At 43.2% G+C, this 18,180-nt stretch overlaps 1 protein-coding gene across 5 annotated transcripts in view; it reads left to right on the forward strand.

The window, feature by feature from the left end:
- The window catches only part of edc4 (enhancer of mRNA decapping 4), a 32,955-nt gene extending 15,170 nt beyond the window's left edge, over positions 1-17,785 (forward strand). For all 5 annotated transcript variants that reach the window (XM_048256835.1, XM_048256834.1, XM_048256833.1 and 2 more), the window contains 8 exons: positions 3,179-3,359; positions 4,234-4,389; positions 5,153-5,268; positions 6,443-6,608; positions 8,680-8,866; positions 9,931-10,150; positions 10,881-11,044; positions 14,904-17,785. In XM_048256835.1, the coding sequence (XP_048112792.1) occupies positions 3,179-3,359; positions 4,234-4,389; positions 5,153-5,268; positions 6,443-6,608; positions 8,680-8,866; positions 9,931-10,150; positions 10,881-11,044; positions 14,904-15,090 (1,377 nt within the window). In that variant the 3' untranslated portion in view covers positions 15,091-17,785. The remainder of the gene's footprint in view (positions 1-3,178; positions 3,360-4,233; positions 4,390-5,152; positions 5,269-6,442; positions 6,609-8,679; positions 8,867-9,930; positions 10,151-10,880; positions 11,045-14,903) is intronic.
- Positions 17,786-18,180: the final 395 nt, after the last annotated feature.

The raw sequence follows: 18,180 nt of genomic DNA on the forward strand, positions 1-18,180 counted from the left end.
GAAAATCCCCGGACAGGAGAGCAGGGCTTTAGAGGCAGCCTTGATGTGGCAGACAGCAGTGATGTCGGCGCGCTCTAATCCCCTGTAATCCAGGCTTAGTGAAGCGTGGACCTCGGGCTCTGCATCCCTTGTGTTACGAGCACAGCCCGTTTTTCCCTGTTGTGTGCTTAGAAACTCTCCTGTGTGTGTGTCTGTGTTTGTGCGCACATGTGGCTGTGTGTACATGCATCTGTGCATCCATCCATCCATCCATGTTTGTGTCCATCTGTGCATAGATATCTTGTTTGCATGCCTACTTTGTTCAGTACAGAGATGTAACGGTATGAACATTTAACATGACCAAAATGATCACGTTTAGCGGTATTATCGCTGTATTTTTCAAATGTGCTGAAAATGTACCACCAATAATGGACAGAGCTGATAATTGGCCAGTACTGCATGCACAATAGCAACAAAATTGAGTCAGCAGAATAGCATAGTGTTTTGTCATAAAAGTGGTGTGGCTCCTTTAAGGCAAAAGGCTCCCTTTTATACTCCGTGCGCAAAACTAATAGAAGAAGGGGTTTTAATTAGAAAATTAAAAAAACACTTTTTTAATTAAACGTAGTTTACAAAGAGATCTTGCCACACTGAGAGCTACTATTTTGTCACTAGCAACCTACATCTGTCCCCTGTCAAATACAGTTGCATTTTCAGTTCTGAACAAAACTGTTCAGGAATTATTTCAACTAAAGTGGAATGTGCATAATGTTTCATTCGTCCCTCCTGGTCGGGATGAATGAAACTGGCACAGAAGATAAGAAAAACATACAGTTTAAACTAGCCTATGTAAACTTCCGACAGTTTCAATATTTTAGAACATGTTGTGAATGAATGGCCGTCACAAATTGTCGCTAACTGTAGCCTAGTAGATGCCATGGGTGTTTTATTACGACAAACTTCCAAGATGCAGTAGGCAGCTGTATGCATCAGATGAGTGGTAAAAAAGTTAAAACGCTCAAAAGTATTATGCCACTTATCCTATACATTTGGTAGATTCAACGGAGAACCATTCCTGTGAGAGTCGGCCTGCGAAAATGCACTGCAGATCCACAAATCTAATTAGGTTTATTTATGTTTGCAGTCATCATGAAATATGTGTAGCAATGGCACCTGATTTCAAACACATAACAAGCCCACATTGCATGCTGCTCCTGTGCGCCTACTTTGGACGACTTGGATGATGCTGGCAAGAATTCCATGCACATTTTTCGCACTGTGGTCATCAACCACGGAAATTAAGATAATTAAAATCAAAGCGGTAATTGTTATCGTCAAATTTTATTGTGGTTTACCGTAGTGCTGGGCGGTATACCGCCATACCGGTGTATTTGATTACACAACGTTTGGAACGCTGCGCCGCGCGACGGTGTTTCAGACGGGACTTTTTTCGCACGCATGGTGCGACTGCGAGGCATAGTTATAGGGTAAACACAAAACACCTTAAGTTTTTCCCCTTAAGTATGACCTTTTAAGGCTTAATTTCTCCTTAGGTAAGGGGTTTATTTAAGGGTGTTGCACAGGATACCTTAAATTGTTTCTTTAGTTATGGAAAAATGTTAAGGGATACTGCATTGAAAGGGATTTACACGAAAATTTAATTGAGATTGTTCAACAGTTGTAACTAGCTGGCTAGTAGGTGATGTCGTTCATTAGCAACCCACCGAACACAGTGAAGTTTAATGATCTTATCATTCATCTCACTTTAAGAATATTTGCTGAAATTATCCAGGTAGCAAGTAAAGCATGTTGTAGTAGCGTATAAGTTTTTCTTATTTTGTCTACCACTTGTGGCTGAGTGGATCCTAGTCTTGACGCGTGTTAAATGATGAGGAGTAGTGGTTTTGTTCCAAGTCGGTCCCTTCTGACCATTTATTGTTGACAGTTGTGGTAAAGTAAAACAAGTAAACACTATAAGGCTTTCTATTAAGTCCAAGTCCAAAGTCAGCACAGCAGCACGGTCAAAAGACTGTATGCCCTTCTCAGCCACGCCCACAAGCTGCGGCCTACAGCTCTTAAGGTCATCCCCCTGGGGCTCCACCTTCAGCAACCTCCTCCAGGATCCTGTAGGTGGGACAGACAGACCTGTGCCCATACTCAATCCAATCAACCACTCTCACATACATACGCACACAGACATGCACACACACACTTACTCCGGCTAATAAACAAAGAAAATATAAGAATTACATGAAGTTCAATTTGGCTCCTACACATGTTATAGACAGGAACTGAGCAATACTAGCTGGCTAGTTAGAAATGATCCTGACTGTCATCAGTGCACCAAAACGAACTTTTTTGTTAGTGTTTTGCCTAGCGAACCGAACCGAAGCTCATGGCAGGCCAAATGAAGTTAACGTTAGCCTACCACTAACGTCATGTAAACCACACAATAACAATAAGGCATGTTTCTGATAGGCCTATTTGACAGAGTAAGCATATTAGCAGGGAGGTGTTATTTTAAATTGGATAATTTTCAAAAAAGTATAATTATTGCAAGTTGCACTACTTTTTGTATTGGTTTTAAGATGTTTGTGAAATTTGCACAGTAAAAGTTCTGGATTTTGAATGCAGTTCTGAATTCAGTTTTGAATGAGTCTTCATTAGAATCATGAGTGGCTCTTTGTAAACAGCATCATTTTCTGGGGCCATGCAAAACTGCATTACCACTAGTGTGCAGTTATTCTACATCATGACAGTAAAATAGACCATCCTTAGTCAATGTACTGCAGCAATTCCTCTCTCAGCCTGTAGAAAATGCTGTGAATATCTGATTATGCATGGAAAAAAAAATACTGTCATATACCGTGAAACCGTAAGAATTTTGAAAAATACCGTGATATACATGTTTGGTCATACCGCCCAGCACTAGTTTACCGTTACACCGGTAACCGTTACATCCCTACTGTATATGTACAATTCCTGCCTGTGTTTTTGTGTGCCTGTCTCTTCCCACCTTTTGTGCTGTGGAGTGGTGGGTTGGTGTGTATCTCTTCCCTTAGGGCGTGTGTGAGCCTCCTTATTTATGTGTGTGTGTGTGTGTGTGTGTGTTACAAACACTGCTAACTTGTGTGTGTGTGTGTGTGTGTGTGTGTGTGTGTGTGTGTGTGTGTGTGTGTGTGTGTGTGTATGTATGTAGATGAGCCCTGAGATGTACGAGGAGATGCTGCTGCTGATGCGGACCCAGCAGCGGGAGCTGGCCGAGCTGCGCCAGAGCCAGCTGGAGCTGCTGCAGCGGCTCACGGGCCACATGGACGCCGTGCAGAGCTCAGTTATGGCCCACGTCGAGCACGTCATGCACTCCCAGCAGGAGCAGGAGCGTATCCTTTCCACCAGGGGGAGCCCACACCACTCACACGCTCACTAACCAAAGCCCAAACCTGTAGGGCGTGAACGAGAGAGGTTAAGGCGTGCCGCAGAACGACCTTCCTACTAGGTTTAGCGGCAGTTCAAAGAAACACTTCTGAAGGCCTTACAGAGCATCTGATTAAAAAGTCCTAGGTGTGTACGATTAGCATAAGAGCACTGTAGGGTTATAGATTTAGAGCAGCAAGGTTTTATTAATTGACTTGCATTTAATTCGCATTAAAGCAAAAGCAAACTTTAACCCTAGTTAAAGATTTCATACTTCGACCTCTCTCAAAATGAAGTTTTTCCACCCCATTTTTAGCTCTGAGATGTTCCAGTATTTCAGATTGCATATTTGACGCATCTCGTAATCAGCAGGGTTGATGTATGAATTCCTCATATACTAGATGAGAGTACTAAATTGTTAAAGGCAATTCACATGGGGATTCATTTCGACCTAGTGTTTTCTGCCATAAAAATGTTTAAATGTTCCACCCATTCTATGCCTCAGCAGAGAGAATTGATATATTTTTTAATTAGTGCCTAGAGTGAAACTTTTATGCAGTACTGGGGTAGATATTGAGTCTCCTTCAGACGTTGTAAGTGATGTTAGCCATCACTGGATTCCATTTCCAAGGCAAGCCCTCCCAAGACTTTCACACCACCCCTCTAAACTTTCTCTGACGTAACACCCGTCATCTCTGACAGGTTCCCCAAGGCCACACATGCCAGTGGAAAGGCAGGGGGGACGCTTGTCTTTAAAAAATAATCCGGAATTGGAATCCAGGCCATGTCCATCTGCGCAGTAGGAAGTGTTTACGTCCTTGACCCCCCGTGGTGCTGCAGAGCGACGGATGGAGCGTCTTCTGGCGGAGGAGCAGCACCGCCACCTGCAGCTGCAGGAACAGCTGGCCCAGCAGCTGGCCCAGAGCCTGGGCGCCACCCTCTCCAACCGCCTGGACAAGGTGCTGCGCGACGAGATGAAGAAGACTGTTCCACAGAGTCAGTGCTCCTGCTGTTGTTTTCCTCCTCAGTGTTTTACCTCTGTATTGAACATACCCATCGATTCACACAGGGCTTAAGGTTTTCAAGTGTTGTGCCTGAATTCTGGCATAGCCTGGGCTATTTAACATTGGAAAGTAGGCAATAATATATTTCGACATATTTCGAAAATTTCTGATAACTTCAGCCACAGAAATTTCCCTGATTTCAACCTCTGTAAACACGAACATAAGTTTTCATCAGAACAATCACAGGGTTTGATCCATACACTTTTTGATCCATATCCTTTCAGACTTTTTCCTTCTTAGTCCCTATCCCCCTTATCCCTTAAGAACTCAGCATTTGTGCTTTGACCACCCAACCTAACTTTATAATTTCTTCTGTGGCTTGTGTGCACAAAAGGATTAACAGAAGGTCTATGCTTTTGGTAGACAGACTTCACTTGCACTGCAGATTTCAGATAGTCTATGTGGCTATTGAGTAAACCCTGTACAAAAAGAGCTGACAACAAGATCTCAATAATACTACGGATGTATTTCACCTTTTGTAGCAACATTCTCCTGATGGGCCATTGATAAAAGCTTTCTGTGGCTAAGAGCTTTAATATTTAATGCGTATTTTATACTATTAAGCTCTATTAGGCTAGCTTCTCTCACAGGCTTTGAAACTGTACCTATAGATATCTTTCTTGGCAGCCCCCTCCTCCTCCTCCTCCTCCTCAGGCTCTTGAACTCAGCTGCTTTTGTGTTTTTGACCTATCCAGCCATCTCCAAGAGCTTGGAGCCTGTCACAGGACAGATGAGCAGCACTATCGCTGCCAAGCTTGCTGCCGTGGAGGGCACACTCAAAGAAAACGTCACCAAGGTGGTCAAGTCAAAGGTTAGTGGCAGTGGATTTCGCACCCATTTCTCAATCCTCAGTAAAACCCTGTTTAGGGGCGTCTACACAATCACAGGGATTTCTGAAAATGTTTTTTTTTTTTTTTTTTTTCAAACAGTTCTGTATGCACACAGACTCGAAATCAAGGGAAAATGTGCCTTTTTCTTGCATAGCCTGCAAGTTTCAGCCTACAACTAAACAGCATTGTCAAAGCATCCATTTTAAATCTTTGCTCTCTAGAAACCGTTGTCAAGCCCCGGAAACGCAGTTGTCATCATTGACGCAAGGCCAAAACGTGACTAAACTTAACAAAACCTGCTCTCACTGTCGTGTAGATGGGCCCTTAGTCTGTTGGGTAAGCCTCCTAAGACACCCCCATAACTACATGTTGGGTGTTACATTTTGCTTGGCTTTGGTATGCACGTAAAGAGCTTTCAGTGATATGGGTAGACATGATGCAACATCAAGAGCCATTTCTATAAATACTTCTATAAAAATCCCCCCCCCGACCCCTCCACAAAACAATCTTCAAATATATAAGATTTCAAAAATAATTTGTTTTTGAAATGCAGTTTTGGGAATGTTGTTGAAACAAGAAGCCGTCGTATCAAAAGGATTAGTCTGACAGCTCCCTCTGAAGCGCTGAATTATTCAGGGCCTTTCCAGAGACTCGCTCTGGGTAAAGCCGTCCATGGCACTACTCACTCCGGCTCACTCTCCCCACTGACTCACACACACACACACTCACAGACACATGCACACTCACAGAAACACACTCTCACTCAGGCACACTTACAGAAATACACAGACACACTCACAGATATAGACACACACACAGACAGACACACACTGTCACACTATTTCTTTAACTTTCTCTTTCAAGCTCTGTCTGTTTTCCTAACCTTTTTCCTCTCTCTTGCTCCCTGTCCTTCCTTCTTTTTCTGTCTAATCTTAGTTTCTCTCTGTCTCGTGTCTCCCCCTCTCAATATCCCCTCTATATAGTATGTTCTCATTCCATCTTTGCCTCTTTTCCTTTGTAATCTTTATACAAGTAGTCTTTGTAAGAAGTACACATTCTCCCTCTCTCTTGATGATTCATTTAAACAGTGTCTTTGACTCTCTCTCTCTCTCTCTCTCATTCAGTATGTCTCTCCGTCCCTCTCTCTCTGACCAGAACACTACTGACGCCATTGGGCGCGCAGCAGCTGAAGCCATGCAGGGTCCCATCCAGGCAGCCTACAAGGAGGCGTTCCAGAGCATCGTGCTGCCTGTGTTTGAGCGGGGATGCCAGTCCATGTTCCAGCAGATCAACGACAGCTTCAAACAGGGAACCCATGAGTGTAAGTACACATGTGGTTCTGCCACCCAGTGCTTGCCTTGATCCACACCAGTTTGCGTACCAACTAAGAAGAGGGGTGGATGATGCACTGCTGACAATGCCTGACTTAAGCAATAAGCCCTGAGAGGCCGTAGGTTACACTGATTCTACAATAGCTAAGGGGCGTTGTTAGGTGTTGTAGGATCAGTGTAACCTACGGACTCGAGTGGCTTATTGCTTTTCTAAATCTGTTACTATAAATACCTGGCAAAGTTTCATAAAGTAAAGGCACAGCAACTATAAATTGAATTATTTATTCATAGATAATCACTCTTCTGCCAAGAAATATATTTCCTCTATCTGAATGGTTGCCAAGCAACGTCGAGACGCAGCTACTTTAACTTCTGTATCAAGTTATGATAACGCAGTAATATAGAACGAAATATGTTTATGCTGGATTTTACAACGGCATTGAACGTGATTCAGCCAATCGCAATCAAGGACAGGAACTATCAGTTTTGGAAAGTATATTAGAACACCTAGAAAGGCCTAGCACCTTTGTAAAGATAGATAGTTTTAATTGATTTCAGCAGTGCATTTAACACCATACAGCCCCACCTGTTGGTGGATAAATTGGCAGAGCTAGGGGTCAACCAAAAGCTCATCATTTGGATCAACAGTTTCCTAACAAATAGGACACAACAACCTCCACCGCCAGGCCCAGAAACACCGGCGCCCCTCGGAGGTGTGTTTTGTCCCCCGTACTCTACACACTTTACACTAACGAGTGCCGAGTTAGCACATCCATTCACACTTTCTTTAAATATGCGGACGATACTGCCATTGTTGGGTATTTGAAACCCAACAGCTCAGCACTGACCAGCTTTGAGGAAGAGGTGAGTAACTTCACCAATTGGCGTAAAGACAACTTCCTGGCTGTTAATGCAAATAAAACAAAAGAGATGGTAATAGATTTCAGACGCCATAAAAGTGAGATCCCCAACAGCGTTATTAATGACAAGATAATTGAGAGGGTTAATAGTTACAAATATCTAGGGATTGAAATTGATGACCAACTCAAATTTGATACATGTACTACGTCTAAGGTAAAAAAAATTACAACAGCGGATGTTCAGAGCGTCCTTCAGAGCGTTTTGTCTTTTGGCCTGGTTTGTGTATATGGGAACATGCGCAAAAGAGACCAAGACAAATTACAGCTTATGGTAAAGACAGCAAGTAAAATTATTGGATGCAGACAGATGTCCGTCACAGTCATTAGTCACTTTAGATTATGCTGATGCTGTTAGTCCTCTAGTATGCATCCAAGACTGCATATTCTTGTTGTAATCCAGAAACTGACATTTGGTTGAGTATTTAAGTATTATGTTGATTTAATATAAGGTTGTTGTTTTAGGGCCATCTGTTGTACGTTCTTTGTACCCTGCTGAATTTTAAATACTCACAGTATATATGAATAGTGTGCGTGTGTGCGCGAGTCCTGCACTCTATTCACTTTCTTTGCTCGGCAGGAGCAAGTGGAAGGGAACGTTCAAGGGTTGGGAGTGTGTATGAGTATGTGTGTGTGGGGGGTTTTGAGAACTACGTGCTGTGGGTGTGATGGGAGAGACGTGCACATGAGTGTTTGGACTGCTGCTGCTGAGTGTGTTTTGCTGTGATGGATGAGAGAGTGTGGCCTGAGGGCTCAAAGTATTGGTGTACGTGTGTATGCAACAGAGTGTGCAATAAGTGCGTTTGTGCGTGTGCTTATGTGTGTATGGGAGCTGAGTGTGCAGTAGGTGTGTGCTATTGTGTGGTCTCTCTATTCCTAGTGTGTGTGTGTGTGTGTGTGAGAGCAAGAGGGAGAGGGAGAGAGATTTCCTCTCTGTGTGTGTGTGTGTGTGAGAGCAAAAGGGAGAGGGAGAGAGATTTCCTCTCTGTGTGTGTGTGTGTGTGAGAGCAAGAGAGAAAGGGAGAGGGAGAGAGATTTCCTCTGTGTGTGTGTGTGTGTGTGTGTGAGAGCAAGAGAGAAAGGGAGAGGGAGAGAGATTTCCTCTCTGTGTTCTGAGCGTGTCTTCTCTGCCATCCCTCTGCAGACATCCAGCAGCTTGAGACTCATGTGAAGAACAGAAAGCAGCGGGAGCAGGAGGCACGGGATCCCGTGATTGGCCAGCTCCAGCAGATGATGGACTCCTTCCAGAACTCCACCGACCAGCTGGCCAGTACCGTGACGGCCAGTGTGCGCTCCGAGGTCCAGCACCAGCTCCACATGGTCGTGGGAAAGTAAGCCTCCACTCCAGTGTCTATCTCTTCTCAGCCCTCCTTGCTCCTCCTCTTTTACAGTTTTACTTCCTCCTGTCTGTCTCTCGTGCTACACCTCTTGTGCTTTTTCTTGGTCACTCGCTGAGAATATTAATTATCTGCAGTATGTAATTGCTGAATTATACATTATATTCCTTCCATGCTATGAATTCAGTAGATTCTGTAGAGGGTTTCCACAAAGTTTTTTTTTTTTTTTTGCTAGCTCGGTGTCCAGAAAGAATTTATTTTACCAGACAAATTGGTGCATTTTAGGAATGAAGGCATAAACAACACATTAGTAACATGTAATGTGAAGAAGTTTACAAAAGAATGACCACATTCTCAAATCCGGTTGTCATCCAGGGGGTGGGAATTTTATTCATTTAAGGACTAATTTGCTTTTTGTTTAAAATGCCAGGCAAAGCAAAAATTGTTTCCACACAATTGGAATTGTCTGGTTTACCTCCTGAATTTTCTTTGACAATGTATGATTTTTGGTTTTCTTCCTGAGGGATATGGTAAAGCCAGTTGAACTTAACTAAACAGCAAGTTTGTTTGATAGCACTACATGTGTAAATTGGAAATGAAAAAAAAATATATTGGAAAATATAGGAAGTTCTTGATTGATGGTGTAGACACAGACCTTAGCCAGCGTTTTGAATCCTCTTGTATCGAGTGGGCAGCAAATGGATCGCTGTGTACAAACAAACCTTAAGCCAGGGTTTAATTTCTCCCAGCAAATTCAATTTAGCCCTGGCTCACCTTCAACAAAATTCATTGTGTTTAAACTGGTGTGGAGAGCCACAATTAATATTCTGTTTGCATAGTCCTCTAGACTGATCTGCTAATAACATTTGTGTTATTATTTGGAATTTTCCCTTACCACTCTGAAATTCACTTCCTCAGTTGGCCTTGAGCATAACCAGCCAGCTCTGTGAACAGCTGAGCTTTTCATGAGGCTTTTTAAATGAGTGCTGTCTCTTCCTGTCCTCTCCCCCCTATCTGTGTGTGTGTGTGTGTGTTTCTCTGTCTGTGTGTCCGTCTAGCCTGCAGGACTCGATCCTGACGCAGGTGCAGCGGATTGTGAAGGGTGAGGTGAGCATGGCTATGAAGGAGCAGCAGGCGGTGGTGACCTCCAGCATCATGCAGGCCATGCGCTCGGCTGCTGGCACTCCCATCCCCACCGCCCACCTGGACTACCAGAGCCAACAGGCGGCCATCCTGCAGCTACTGCAGCAGGGACAGCTCAACCAGGCCTTCCAGCAGGTCTACTTGTCATCATACCTATGCACTGTATAGGGGTTTCGACTAGGCGACTATTAAACTCACTTGTCGGTGCTGTAGGCAGTAGTCAACTAGTTGTTCCACAGTGGCATGGAAGTTGTATACAGCTGTGTTGAAGTACAAAAAGAATATATCTGCTATGGATAACCATCTAATGATAAAACACCTGCTGCCAACAGCTAGCTCAAGCAATAATGCTAGCTCCAGCACTGTACTAGTACGTAAGAACTTGTCGATAGCTATTATGAAAAACGTAATCTAACTAAATCAGTTGCTGTGAAACACCAAGGGTAGTTTGGTCTTTATTAGTAATTGAAGCTTTGGGTGAGTTCAGGTCATTTGGTAATGGACCCACACATCACTGGTGTGCACATACTCGGGATGGTCCCCCTCTGCCTCATCTTGACCCCTCTATATGTATGTAAATGTATGAATTAGTTTACAGAGAGTAGCTCAAACCAGTTGGTCAGTCACTAGATTACGTAATTACATACTTTTCATATGTACGTTGCATACTGGGCCCAGTTTAATCAGGATGCCCAGCAAGTTGCAGACTAAGCGATTCTGATATTGACTGACTCAGTTCCTCTCCCCCTCTACTCATCTGTCTCGATCTCTCTTATTTTTCTTCTCTTCCTCCTTGCCTATTCCATCTGTCTTTATTTCTCTCCCTCTCTCTCTCTCTCTATAATCCTCCCTTTCCCATCTCCAGGCCTTGTCTGCTGCTGACTTGAACCTGGTTCTGTATGTGTGCGAGACCATCGACTCTCAGCAGGTGTTTGGCCAGCACCCATGCCCCCTCATCCAGCCCGTCCTGCTGTCACTCATCCAGCAGCTCTCTACCAACCTCGGCACGCGGCACCAGCTCAAAATTAGGTAGGAGACAAACGACACCTCTCTCTCATTCTTCTTCCTCCAGGTTGGGGTTGTGTATGGGTGAATTGTTCACATGCTTCCGTAGATTAGATTTTTAGCAGTATTTTGTTAATGGCTCAATGGACTTCTAACAAAAGTGAAATCTCAGGACTTAAAGCTCTCAGGCACTGGGGTGGAATTAAGGCTTTGGCCAGTCCAATTACATTGTTTTTTTGTTTTGGGGAATGTATAATTATTATGCATAATGGATTTGGACATTTCTGACAACGTCAGGCACCAGGGTAGGAATTTCACGGCGGCCACGACGGCCATGGCCGTCATAGCCCCTTGCGTTGGCCGTGAGGCCCCTTTTAAAATCAGAGGTTTACAGGCAACGGTGGCCTTGGTGCCCCCTTCTTTCAATATTCTGCTTTGCTTCCTACTAATAGCGATTTTTATTTAGCCTGTGGCCTGTCAAAATAATCTTAGCATTCACAAATTAATTTAGTCTTTTACGCAGTGGAGAAAGTGGCAGCGCAAGAAAGAAAGTGCGTCCAAATTCACCCATTCTCAGTTGAACTACTCGCGAAGTAGCCTATTCATCACACAGACATCACACATATCACATGAAAGAGCTTTTTCTCAGCTTTTAAACGATGTTAGCCGATAATTGCTGTGTTGAACGGTTCATGAGAAAAGTAAATAATATAATTAAATTTAATCATACATTCTACTGAAGGTTTTAGGCCCCATAATCTCCCTACCCATTCATCTCGGTGTAATACTTTACTTAACCCTTCTTTTAACACATGACAACCCATGTATCAGAATAAACAGGAGACCTTACGAACACAAAGGTGTAAAGCAGTCCCCTGTACAGTTAGCCGTTCAGAGTAATCCAGTTTTGAATTTGCAGTAAAGTTCAACATACATGGATGTCTCCAAATTTGGGCTTTAAGTTTTACAATGTGTTTAAATTGTTCCACATGATTTCATAACGGGCCAAATACAAAATAAATGTTACAAATATCGCCTAGATATTGGTAAATCAGAGGACGGCTGACTTAAGAGTTTGTGAAAGTAGCCTTAATGATCACAAAATGCTAAGCATGCATCTAGGCTATTTGAGTTTCTTAAAGCTGAGCTGTGCTTAAATTGTTCAATACATGATTTCATAAGAGGCCAAATATAAAATAAATGTTATATATAGCCTAGATATCTGTAAATATTAGATAGTCAGATGATTTACAGTTCTATGTAATATGTCATTTTTTCATTTCATGTTTTTGTAATGTTTCATACAGTGATGCAGGTCTACTGCAGTGAATAGGCTAAATACAACTTTGATCATTTTTATAGCCTACTACTAATAGTTAACTTTGGCCTTGGTGCCCTGACATGTGGCCTTTGTGCCCCCCACCAAATATGCCAACTGAAGGCCAAGTGGCCTTGCCCCCAGAATGGTGAAATTCCAAGCCTGTCAGGCACAGATGGTTTTCTTGCTTTAAGGGCTGTAATATTCAAGTTATAATTATGAGAGCATGTCCTAGTGCAATTGCACTGTCACATAGACATATTTTCTTCTGAAATTCCTTCATTGAGCGCCAGATAGCACTCCCACTAGCCCAGGTTGACCTTTTTCAATCAGACATCAGAGTTTCACCCCGCAGTGGAGAGGGGTCGAAGAAACCAAGGTTGCACTCCCTCTGGCCTCTGATGTTCTGTTCACAGTTATTCACCTTGACAAAAATCCCTTTACACAAAGTAAACCCAGGTAAACAAAACAAACACCTGCGCGCAAGGTCCTGGGAGTGAGATGATGCATCCTAATGGACCCTCAGGTCAATCCAAACATTAGGTGTGTGTGTGTGTGTGTGTGTGTGTGTGTGTGTGTGTGTGTGTGTGTGTGAAGGCAATCTCTACATCATTACAGCCTGGTTATCGGCACCTCTAGTGAACAGGGCTCTTTTTTCTGCCTGTCCTCCTGCTTTAAATCGTGACTTTAAGGGCTCTCCTCGACGGTAAACCTGGGACATACCTCAGTCCTTAATGCCGTGCCGCTCCTGACTACAGCCATTAAGCCTCTCAGCAGCCTGGCGCTGGGCCTGTACGCCCGCCAGGGGAGTCGGCCAAGCCCCCGAAGCCCAGGCGCACGCACGAATCGCCCGCTGCCAACTCCCTTTACTGCCTTTACACACCTCCGTCCACTCGACTCGTTACAGCACGAATCACATCTCGAATAACCTAAAGCTCATACAACCCAGATGTTCCAATACATCACCATCTGTGTGGCAGTGAGAGTGTGTATGTGTATCAATAACCATATGTTAAGTGTTTAATATGTTTAGTGGTCCGACCTAGTGGTATGACCGGGGATACCGTGGCATGCCTCTCTATGTCCATATTTATGACTTGTACTGTAAATATCGGTCCAAGTCCAGTTTGTTTATTTTGTAATATTGATGACTGGGTTAAGCCACCCCCAAGGGGTTAAGATTTGAGCAGCATCCTTCCTACACCCCGGAGGCTAATGACACTTAAGCCTCAAGATTACAGCGAGGGGGGTGACATGGGAAGCATGGTCCTTTTGGCTTAAATGTATTGGAGCGAGCTGAATGAAGATGTGAAATTTTTATAACAATCTGATGCGTAGCATCTTGGCTGGGCCATCTGGAACCCGCGCGCGTGGGCTGCACACAGTAAGCGGGTTATTAAGGTCGTTGTATTGCATTTCCTCCTTTTTTAATCAGATGCTCTAATCTTAATGAGTGGTTGTAAGGTAATTAAGATGACCTCTCCGGAATATGTGCTCCCACCCACCCATCCGCCCACCCCATCAGGGTCCAGCCATTCGAGTCGAAAGGCAGATGGTGAATATCTCCATTCAGACAGGTGGCAGCTCTCTTAATCCTTATGGAGGTTGCAATGTCCGACAAAGGGAGAGTGGAAAGGGGAAAAAAAAACCCTTGCTTTATACCAGAATAGGCTTTAAGAATCAACAGGAGTGCATCGCATACGTGACTAGCAGTGGGAGCAGAGCGGTGTAGAGGAGGAGTGTTAAAACATGTAATCACACAAACGTGCTGATGCTTGCCCCTGCCTGCCCTTTGTGGTTGACCCCCGTGCATTACCGGAGCCAGCCATCCATCCATCCCACCAGAGGACCGACCGGCATCGCTGAAATTCAATTAATCTCCAGAGGTGGCCCAGGAGTCCGGAGACAGGTTTATGGAAAAACCTGCCTCAGGCTAACCAGATTAGTGCTTTGAGGCAGACCAGTGATCCGACAGCGGAGATCAAATAGCTCATTCCAGCACGGGCGGGCTAAATACAAGGGGTGAGGCGGGGATGCCAACAGTGCGGGTGAAACTTGACAAACAGGGAAAAAAATCCATATTCTGTGTGGCGATTGGATGCAGCCTTAAAAATAAAATGTTAATTGTGGACCATGCCCATTGGAGTCCCCGCTGTTCGTGCTGACGTACTGGCCTTTTTTTATACCAGCTGTCATGCCTATATTAGTTAGTTATATAACCAATGTGTTACATTTGTATAACTGATGACCATTAAATTGAATGACTGGTGTTCTGATGAAATATCCGTCGTGAGTTTCAATAACTGGCAAGGTTTATTATATAGTGTCATCTTTCTCACCTATAAAGAGGCATTGAACAATATTTAAAGGGTAAATCCAGTTAAAAAAAAAAGTAGTTTTGGATGATGCGTACATTTTCGCTGGGGACCAAAACTGCATTACGGAGTAGTTTACACGTTCCGATCTTGTTTCGGTCCCCAACGTGAATGTAATGCAAGTTGGTGTGAAAGAAGGTGAATGTAGGTCCTGTGCGGAGTGCTGACCGTCTCTCTCGTGTCCCCTCAGCTATCTGGAGGATGCGGTAATGAACCTGGACCACGGCGACCCGGTGACGCGGGACCACATGAGTGCGGTGCTGGCCCAGGTGCGCCAGAAGCTCTTCCAGTTCCTGCAGCAGGAGCCGCACAGCCCACTCAGCAAGAGGGCCCGCCGCCTCATGATGATGCTGCAGGGCCTAGTGGTCAACCACTAGCCCTCACACATAAAACACATAGCCTACCCAAACAATGTGCTCCTCAAACTCCCTCTCACCCATAATGAAACACACACACACACACACTTGCTTTCTGCATCTTCCAAACAGGAACACATAGCAGCTCCATTCATCTTGTCCATGTAGACCCATACATGTACAGCCTGTCCCTCCACACAGACACACGTGACTTTGACCTTTCACCCTTGATGCTCCCCTCCCTCCCCCCAGCTGCTCTTCTGTGGTCTTTCTTTGGGATTTGCGGGATTTTGACGGTGGCTTGAATGGAGGAGATAGGCACTCAGATTCTGAGTTTGGTGTTTGTGCTTACTAGCTTTTTTTTTTTTTTTTTTTGGTTGGCTGCAGTTGCACTCAACGTATCACCTCATCCTAAAGTTTGTAATTTCTCGTCTTGTATGACGAACTACATGAAAATGAGAAGGTTTTTGCTCTTTTATTTTGCTATTTTATTTTGCAAGTCAACTAACTTTTGTGTGCAATGCATCAAGGCAGAGGCAAAAGAAAACCAAATGGACCTTTCAGTGTTTCACTAGTGTGCTTTGTTGGATGGAAGATGTTCTGCAGATTATTTCTCAGCTCTCTCCAATGCTGCCTACTGGTCAGACAGACAACTGCAGTGAGGACTGCAACTATGTAGAGATCTCCTCTTTACCATCCTACTCACTGCTACATTTTCATTTAATTCCTCCCTGTTTTTTATTTTTGTTTCACAAACTGAAAGGAATAACAAGGTACATATGCACAGGATGTTGCCTCTACCAGAAACACTGAGTTTATTTCTTTAAAAGTCCTCTTGTACTACAGACATTTCCATCTGGTTGAAAAGTAGTTTTGTTTTGTGTGTGAGAGGGGGTTGTATTTCCTGTAGGACTGACTACTTTTTTGCATAGGCTTTACAGAACTGTACAGTGTTCATATGTTAATGTAAGTTCTTTTCTGATTTGTTTTTATGTGTTAGTTTAAGCAGGAAGCTGAAGCACCCGTGTACATTAGTCAATTAAGAATATGATTGTGGCGTCCAGGCAAACAGGGAAAATGGCCGTCCGCATTTAGTTTTTTTGATCACCCCCTCCATTTTTCCAGGGTCCTTACAATCCACCAGCTTCTCACATTAATCATACTCTCAACATATGCTTGAGTTATCAAAGTCAAAGTTGTTTTCCATAGCAAATCAAGCAAGATCTTTTATTACTAAGAGATGTCCTATTCAATTTGTGTGCAGTTTTCGCTTTAGCCCCTAGATGGCAGTAAATCAGATTAACTAGGTTTGTTATTTATCATGCTATTTTTACATGCGCTGCTTTTTCTCTTCACTATCTTTTGTAAATTTACCACAATTTGCAAGACTATTCTTTCATTTAAAGGTACTGATTTGTGTCAATGTGGCCTTTAAAGATGTATTTTATTTTACACTTCCTCCCAAAGCAAATCCTGATTAATGTATTTGGGGTTTCTATCATCCCCCTGTGGAGGACTTATTGATTGTGGTGTCAAATTAAAAATTATAACAGAATATAGCTCTCATAACCTGGAGTGTAACCTTAACAGAAAGTGCCTTAACAATGTTCTACAGTTTGAGTGGTCAATTGTTCCCTTACTATACCTTAGTGCTATTTAGGGGCGGAAGGATGTGGTTAAAGAAATCAGAGGTAATATGTAAAAGTGTGAAGAGAGAAGTGGCACTGGTCATTGCATTGATGTGCTGATTTCCTGGTCATTTATGAAGAACAAAGCTTTTTCAGTCAAAGGAATAGCACTTGTATTGTTTACTGATGAAAATCTGAGTCCTTGTTTTGCGTTTTAAGACCAAGGAACCTGCCCTTGTTCTATGTGTCTACCACATTCTCATTGTCTGCAAGAAAAGGCTGAGATTGTGTGTGTTTGTGCGCAACACCAACTGTAGACCCAGTGAAGCACTGTCATGAAAAAGGCTTCCTAAACAAGGCCTTCAAAACTCATCAGTCATACTTTAAATGTGGATATGTTCACATCTACCCACTTGTTTTCTTTGCCTCAGTAGATAATGTTACATTTTGGCACACACAAAGGTTTTTTATGTTGGGCAGCTGGTTTAGACTAAATAATGATTAAGCTCAGCATGCTAAGGAGCTGTGCTCATTTAACTTCATGTACGCCAGGTCTAGATAGACAAGGACTTTTTTTTTTTTTGTCAACAAAAAGAATCAGCGCACTAAATTACAGCATTCTCGGTTAGATTCCATCTCTAAAACAACCCTTGGTCAAGTAGCTTGGCCATCTGTATGTTATAGCTACTGGAAGTTCAAACCCTTGGATTGTTGAAGTAACCCTTTACTGTTTTTTTTTCGATTAGTAAAGTACACATTATTCTTGTGCAGGTTTCGACCAGCAATCGCAGTGTATAAATCAAGGTTTTTCTTCCAACTTTTGTTTTTTCATTAAGATTGATACTTATCAGGGTTTAGCAACAAATAGATGTGAATGTCCTATCAAGGCTTGCACATAACGCTATATATATAACTACTTTCCTCTCCAAACGTTGCATATTAGCTCTTGTTTTGTGTATGAACAGATTTGAACGTTGTCATTTTTCCATCGTGGTTTTGTTCGTAATGCTTCGACTATGTTGTATATTTTACACCTGTTTCTTTTACCCTAGACGTTTTGGAATAAAAAAGAAAATCACAATGTTCAATCTGTTGTTTTGTCTGCACTCATTTTAATTTCTATAAAATCTACAGGCTGGCTCGGGGGTATGTGTGGTTCTAATCCACGCAGGCTTTATTTCTGCCGCATACCCGTGGCCCTGTGACGTTTGCATTCTCTGTGGACGGGATTACGACGGACGGGTCAACATTCGTTTATACGCATCAAACATCTTAATCTGTCAGAGAGATATCACAATTTGTCCTTGTCAGTAATTTATGCTTTTACTGTGGTTGTGCGCAAACACACAGGCTTCATCTAATTTTGTTATGTTTGTTACGCTTTTAGGGAAGCGTGACACAAAAGAAAAATGACCCTGATCAATACCTTGCAGTTGATGGTAGTTTTCAACCTAGTGAGATTACGCAGTCGGACTGCCTCCCC

The sequence above is a fragment of the Alosa alosa genome, chromosome 11 (assembly GCF_017589495.1).
Source record: "Alosa alosa isolate M-15738 ecotype Scorff River chromosome 11, AALO_Geno_1.1, whole genome shotgun sequence".
NCBI classification, from domain to species: Eukaryota; Metazoa; Chordata; class Actinopteri; order Clupeiformes; family Clupeidae; genus Alosa; species Alosa alosa.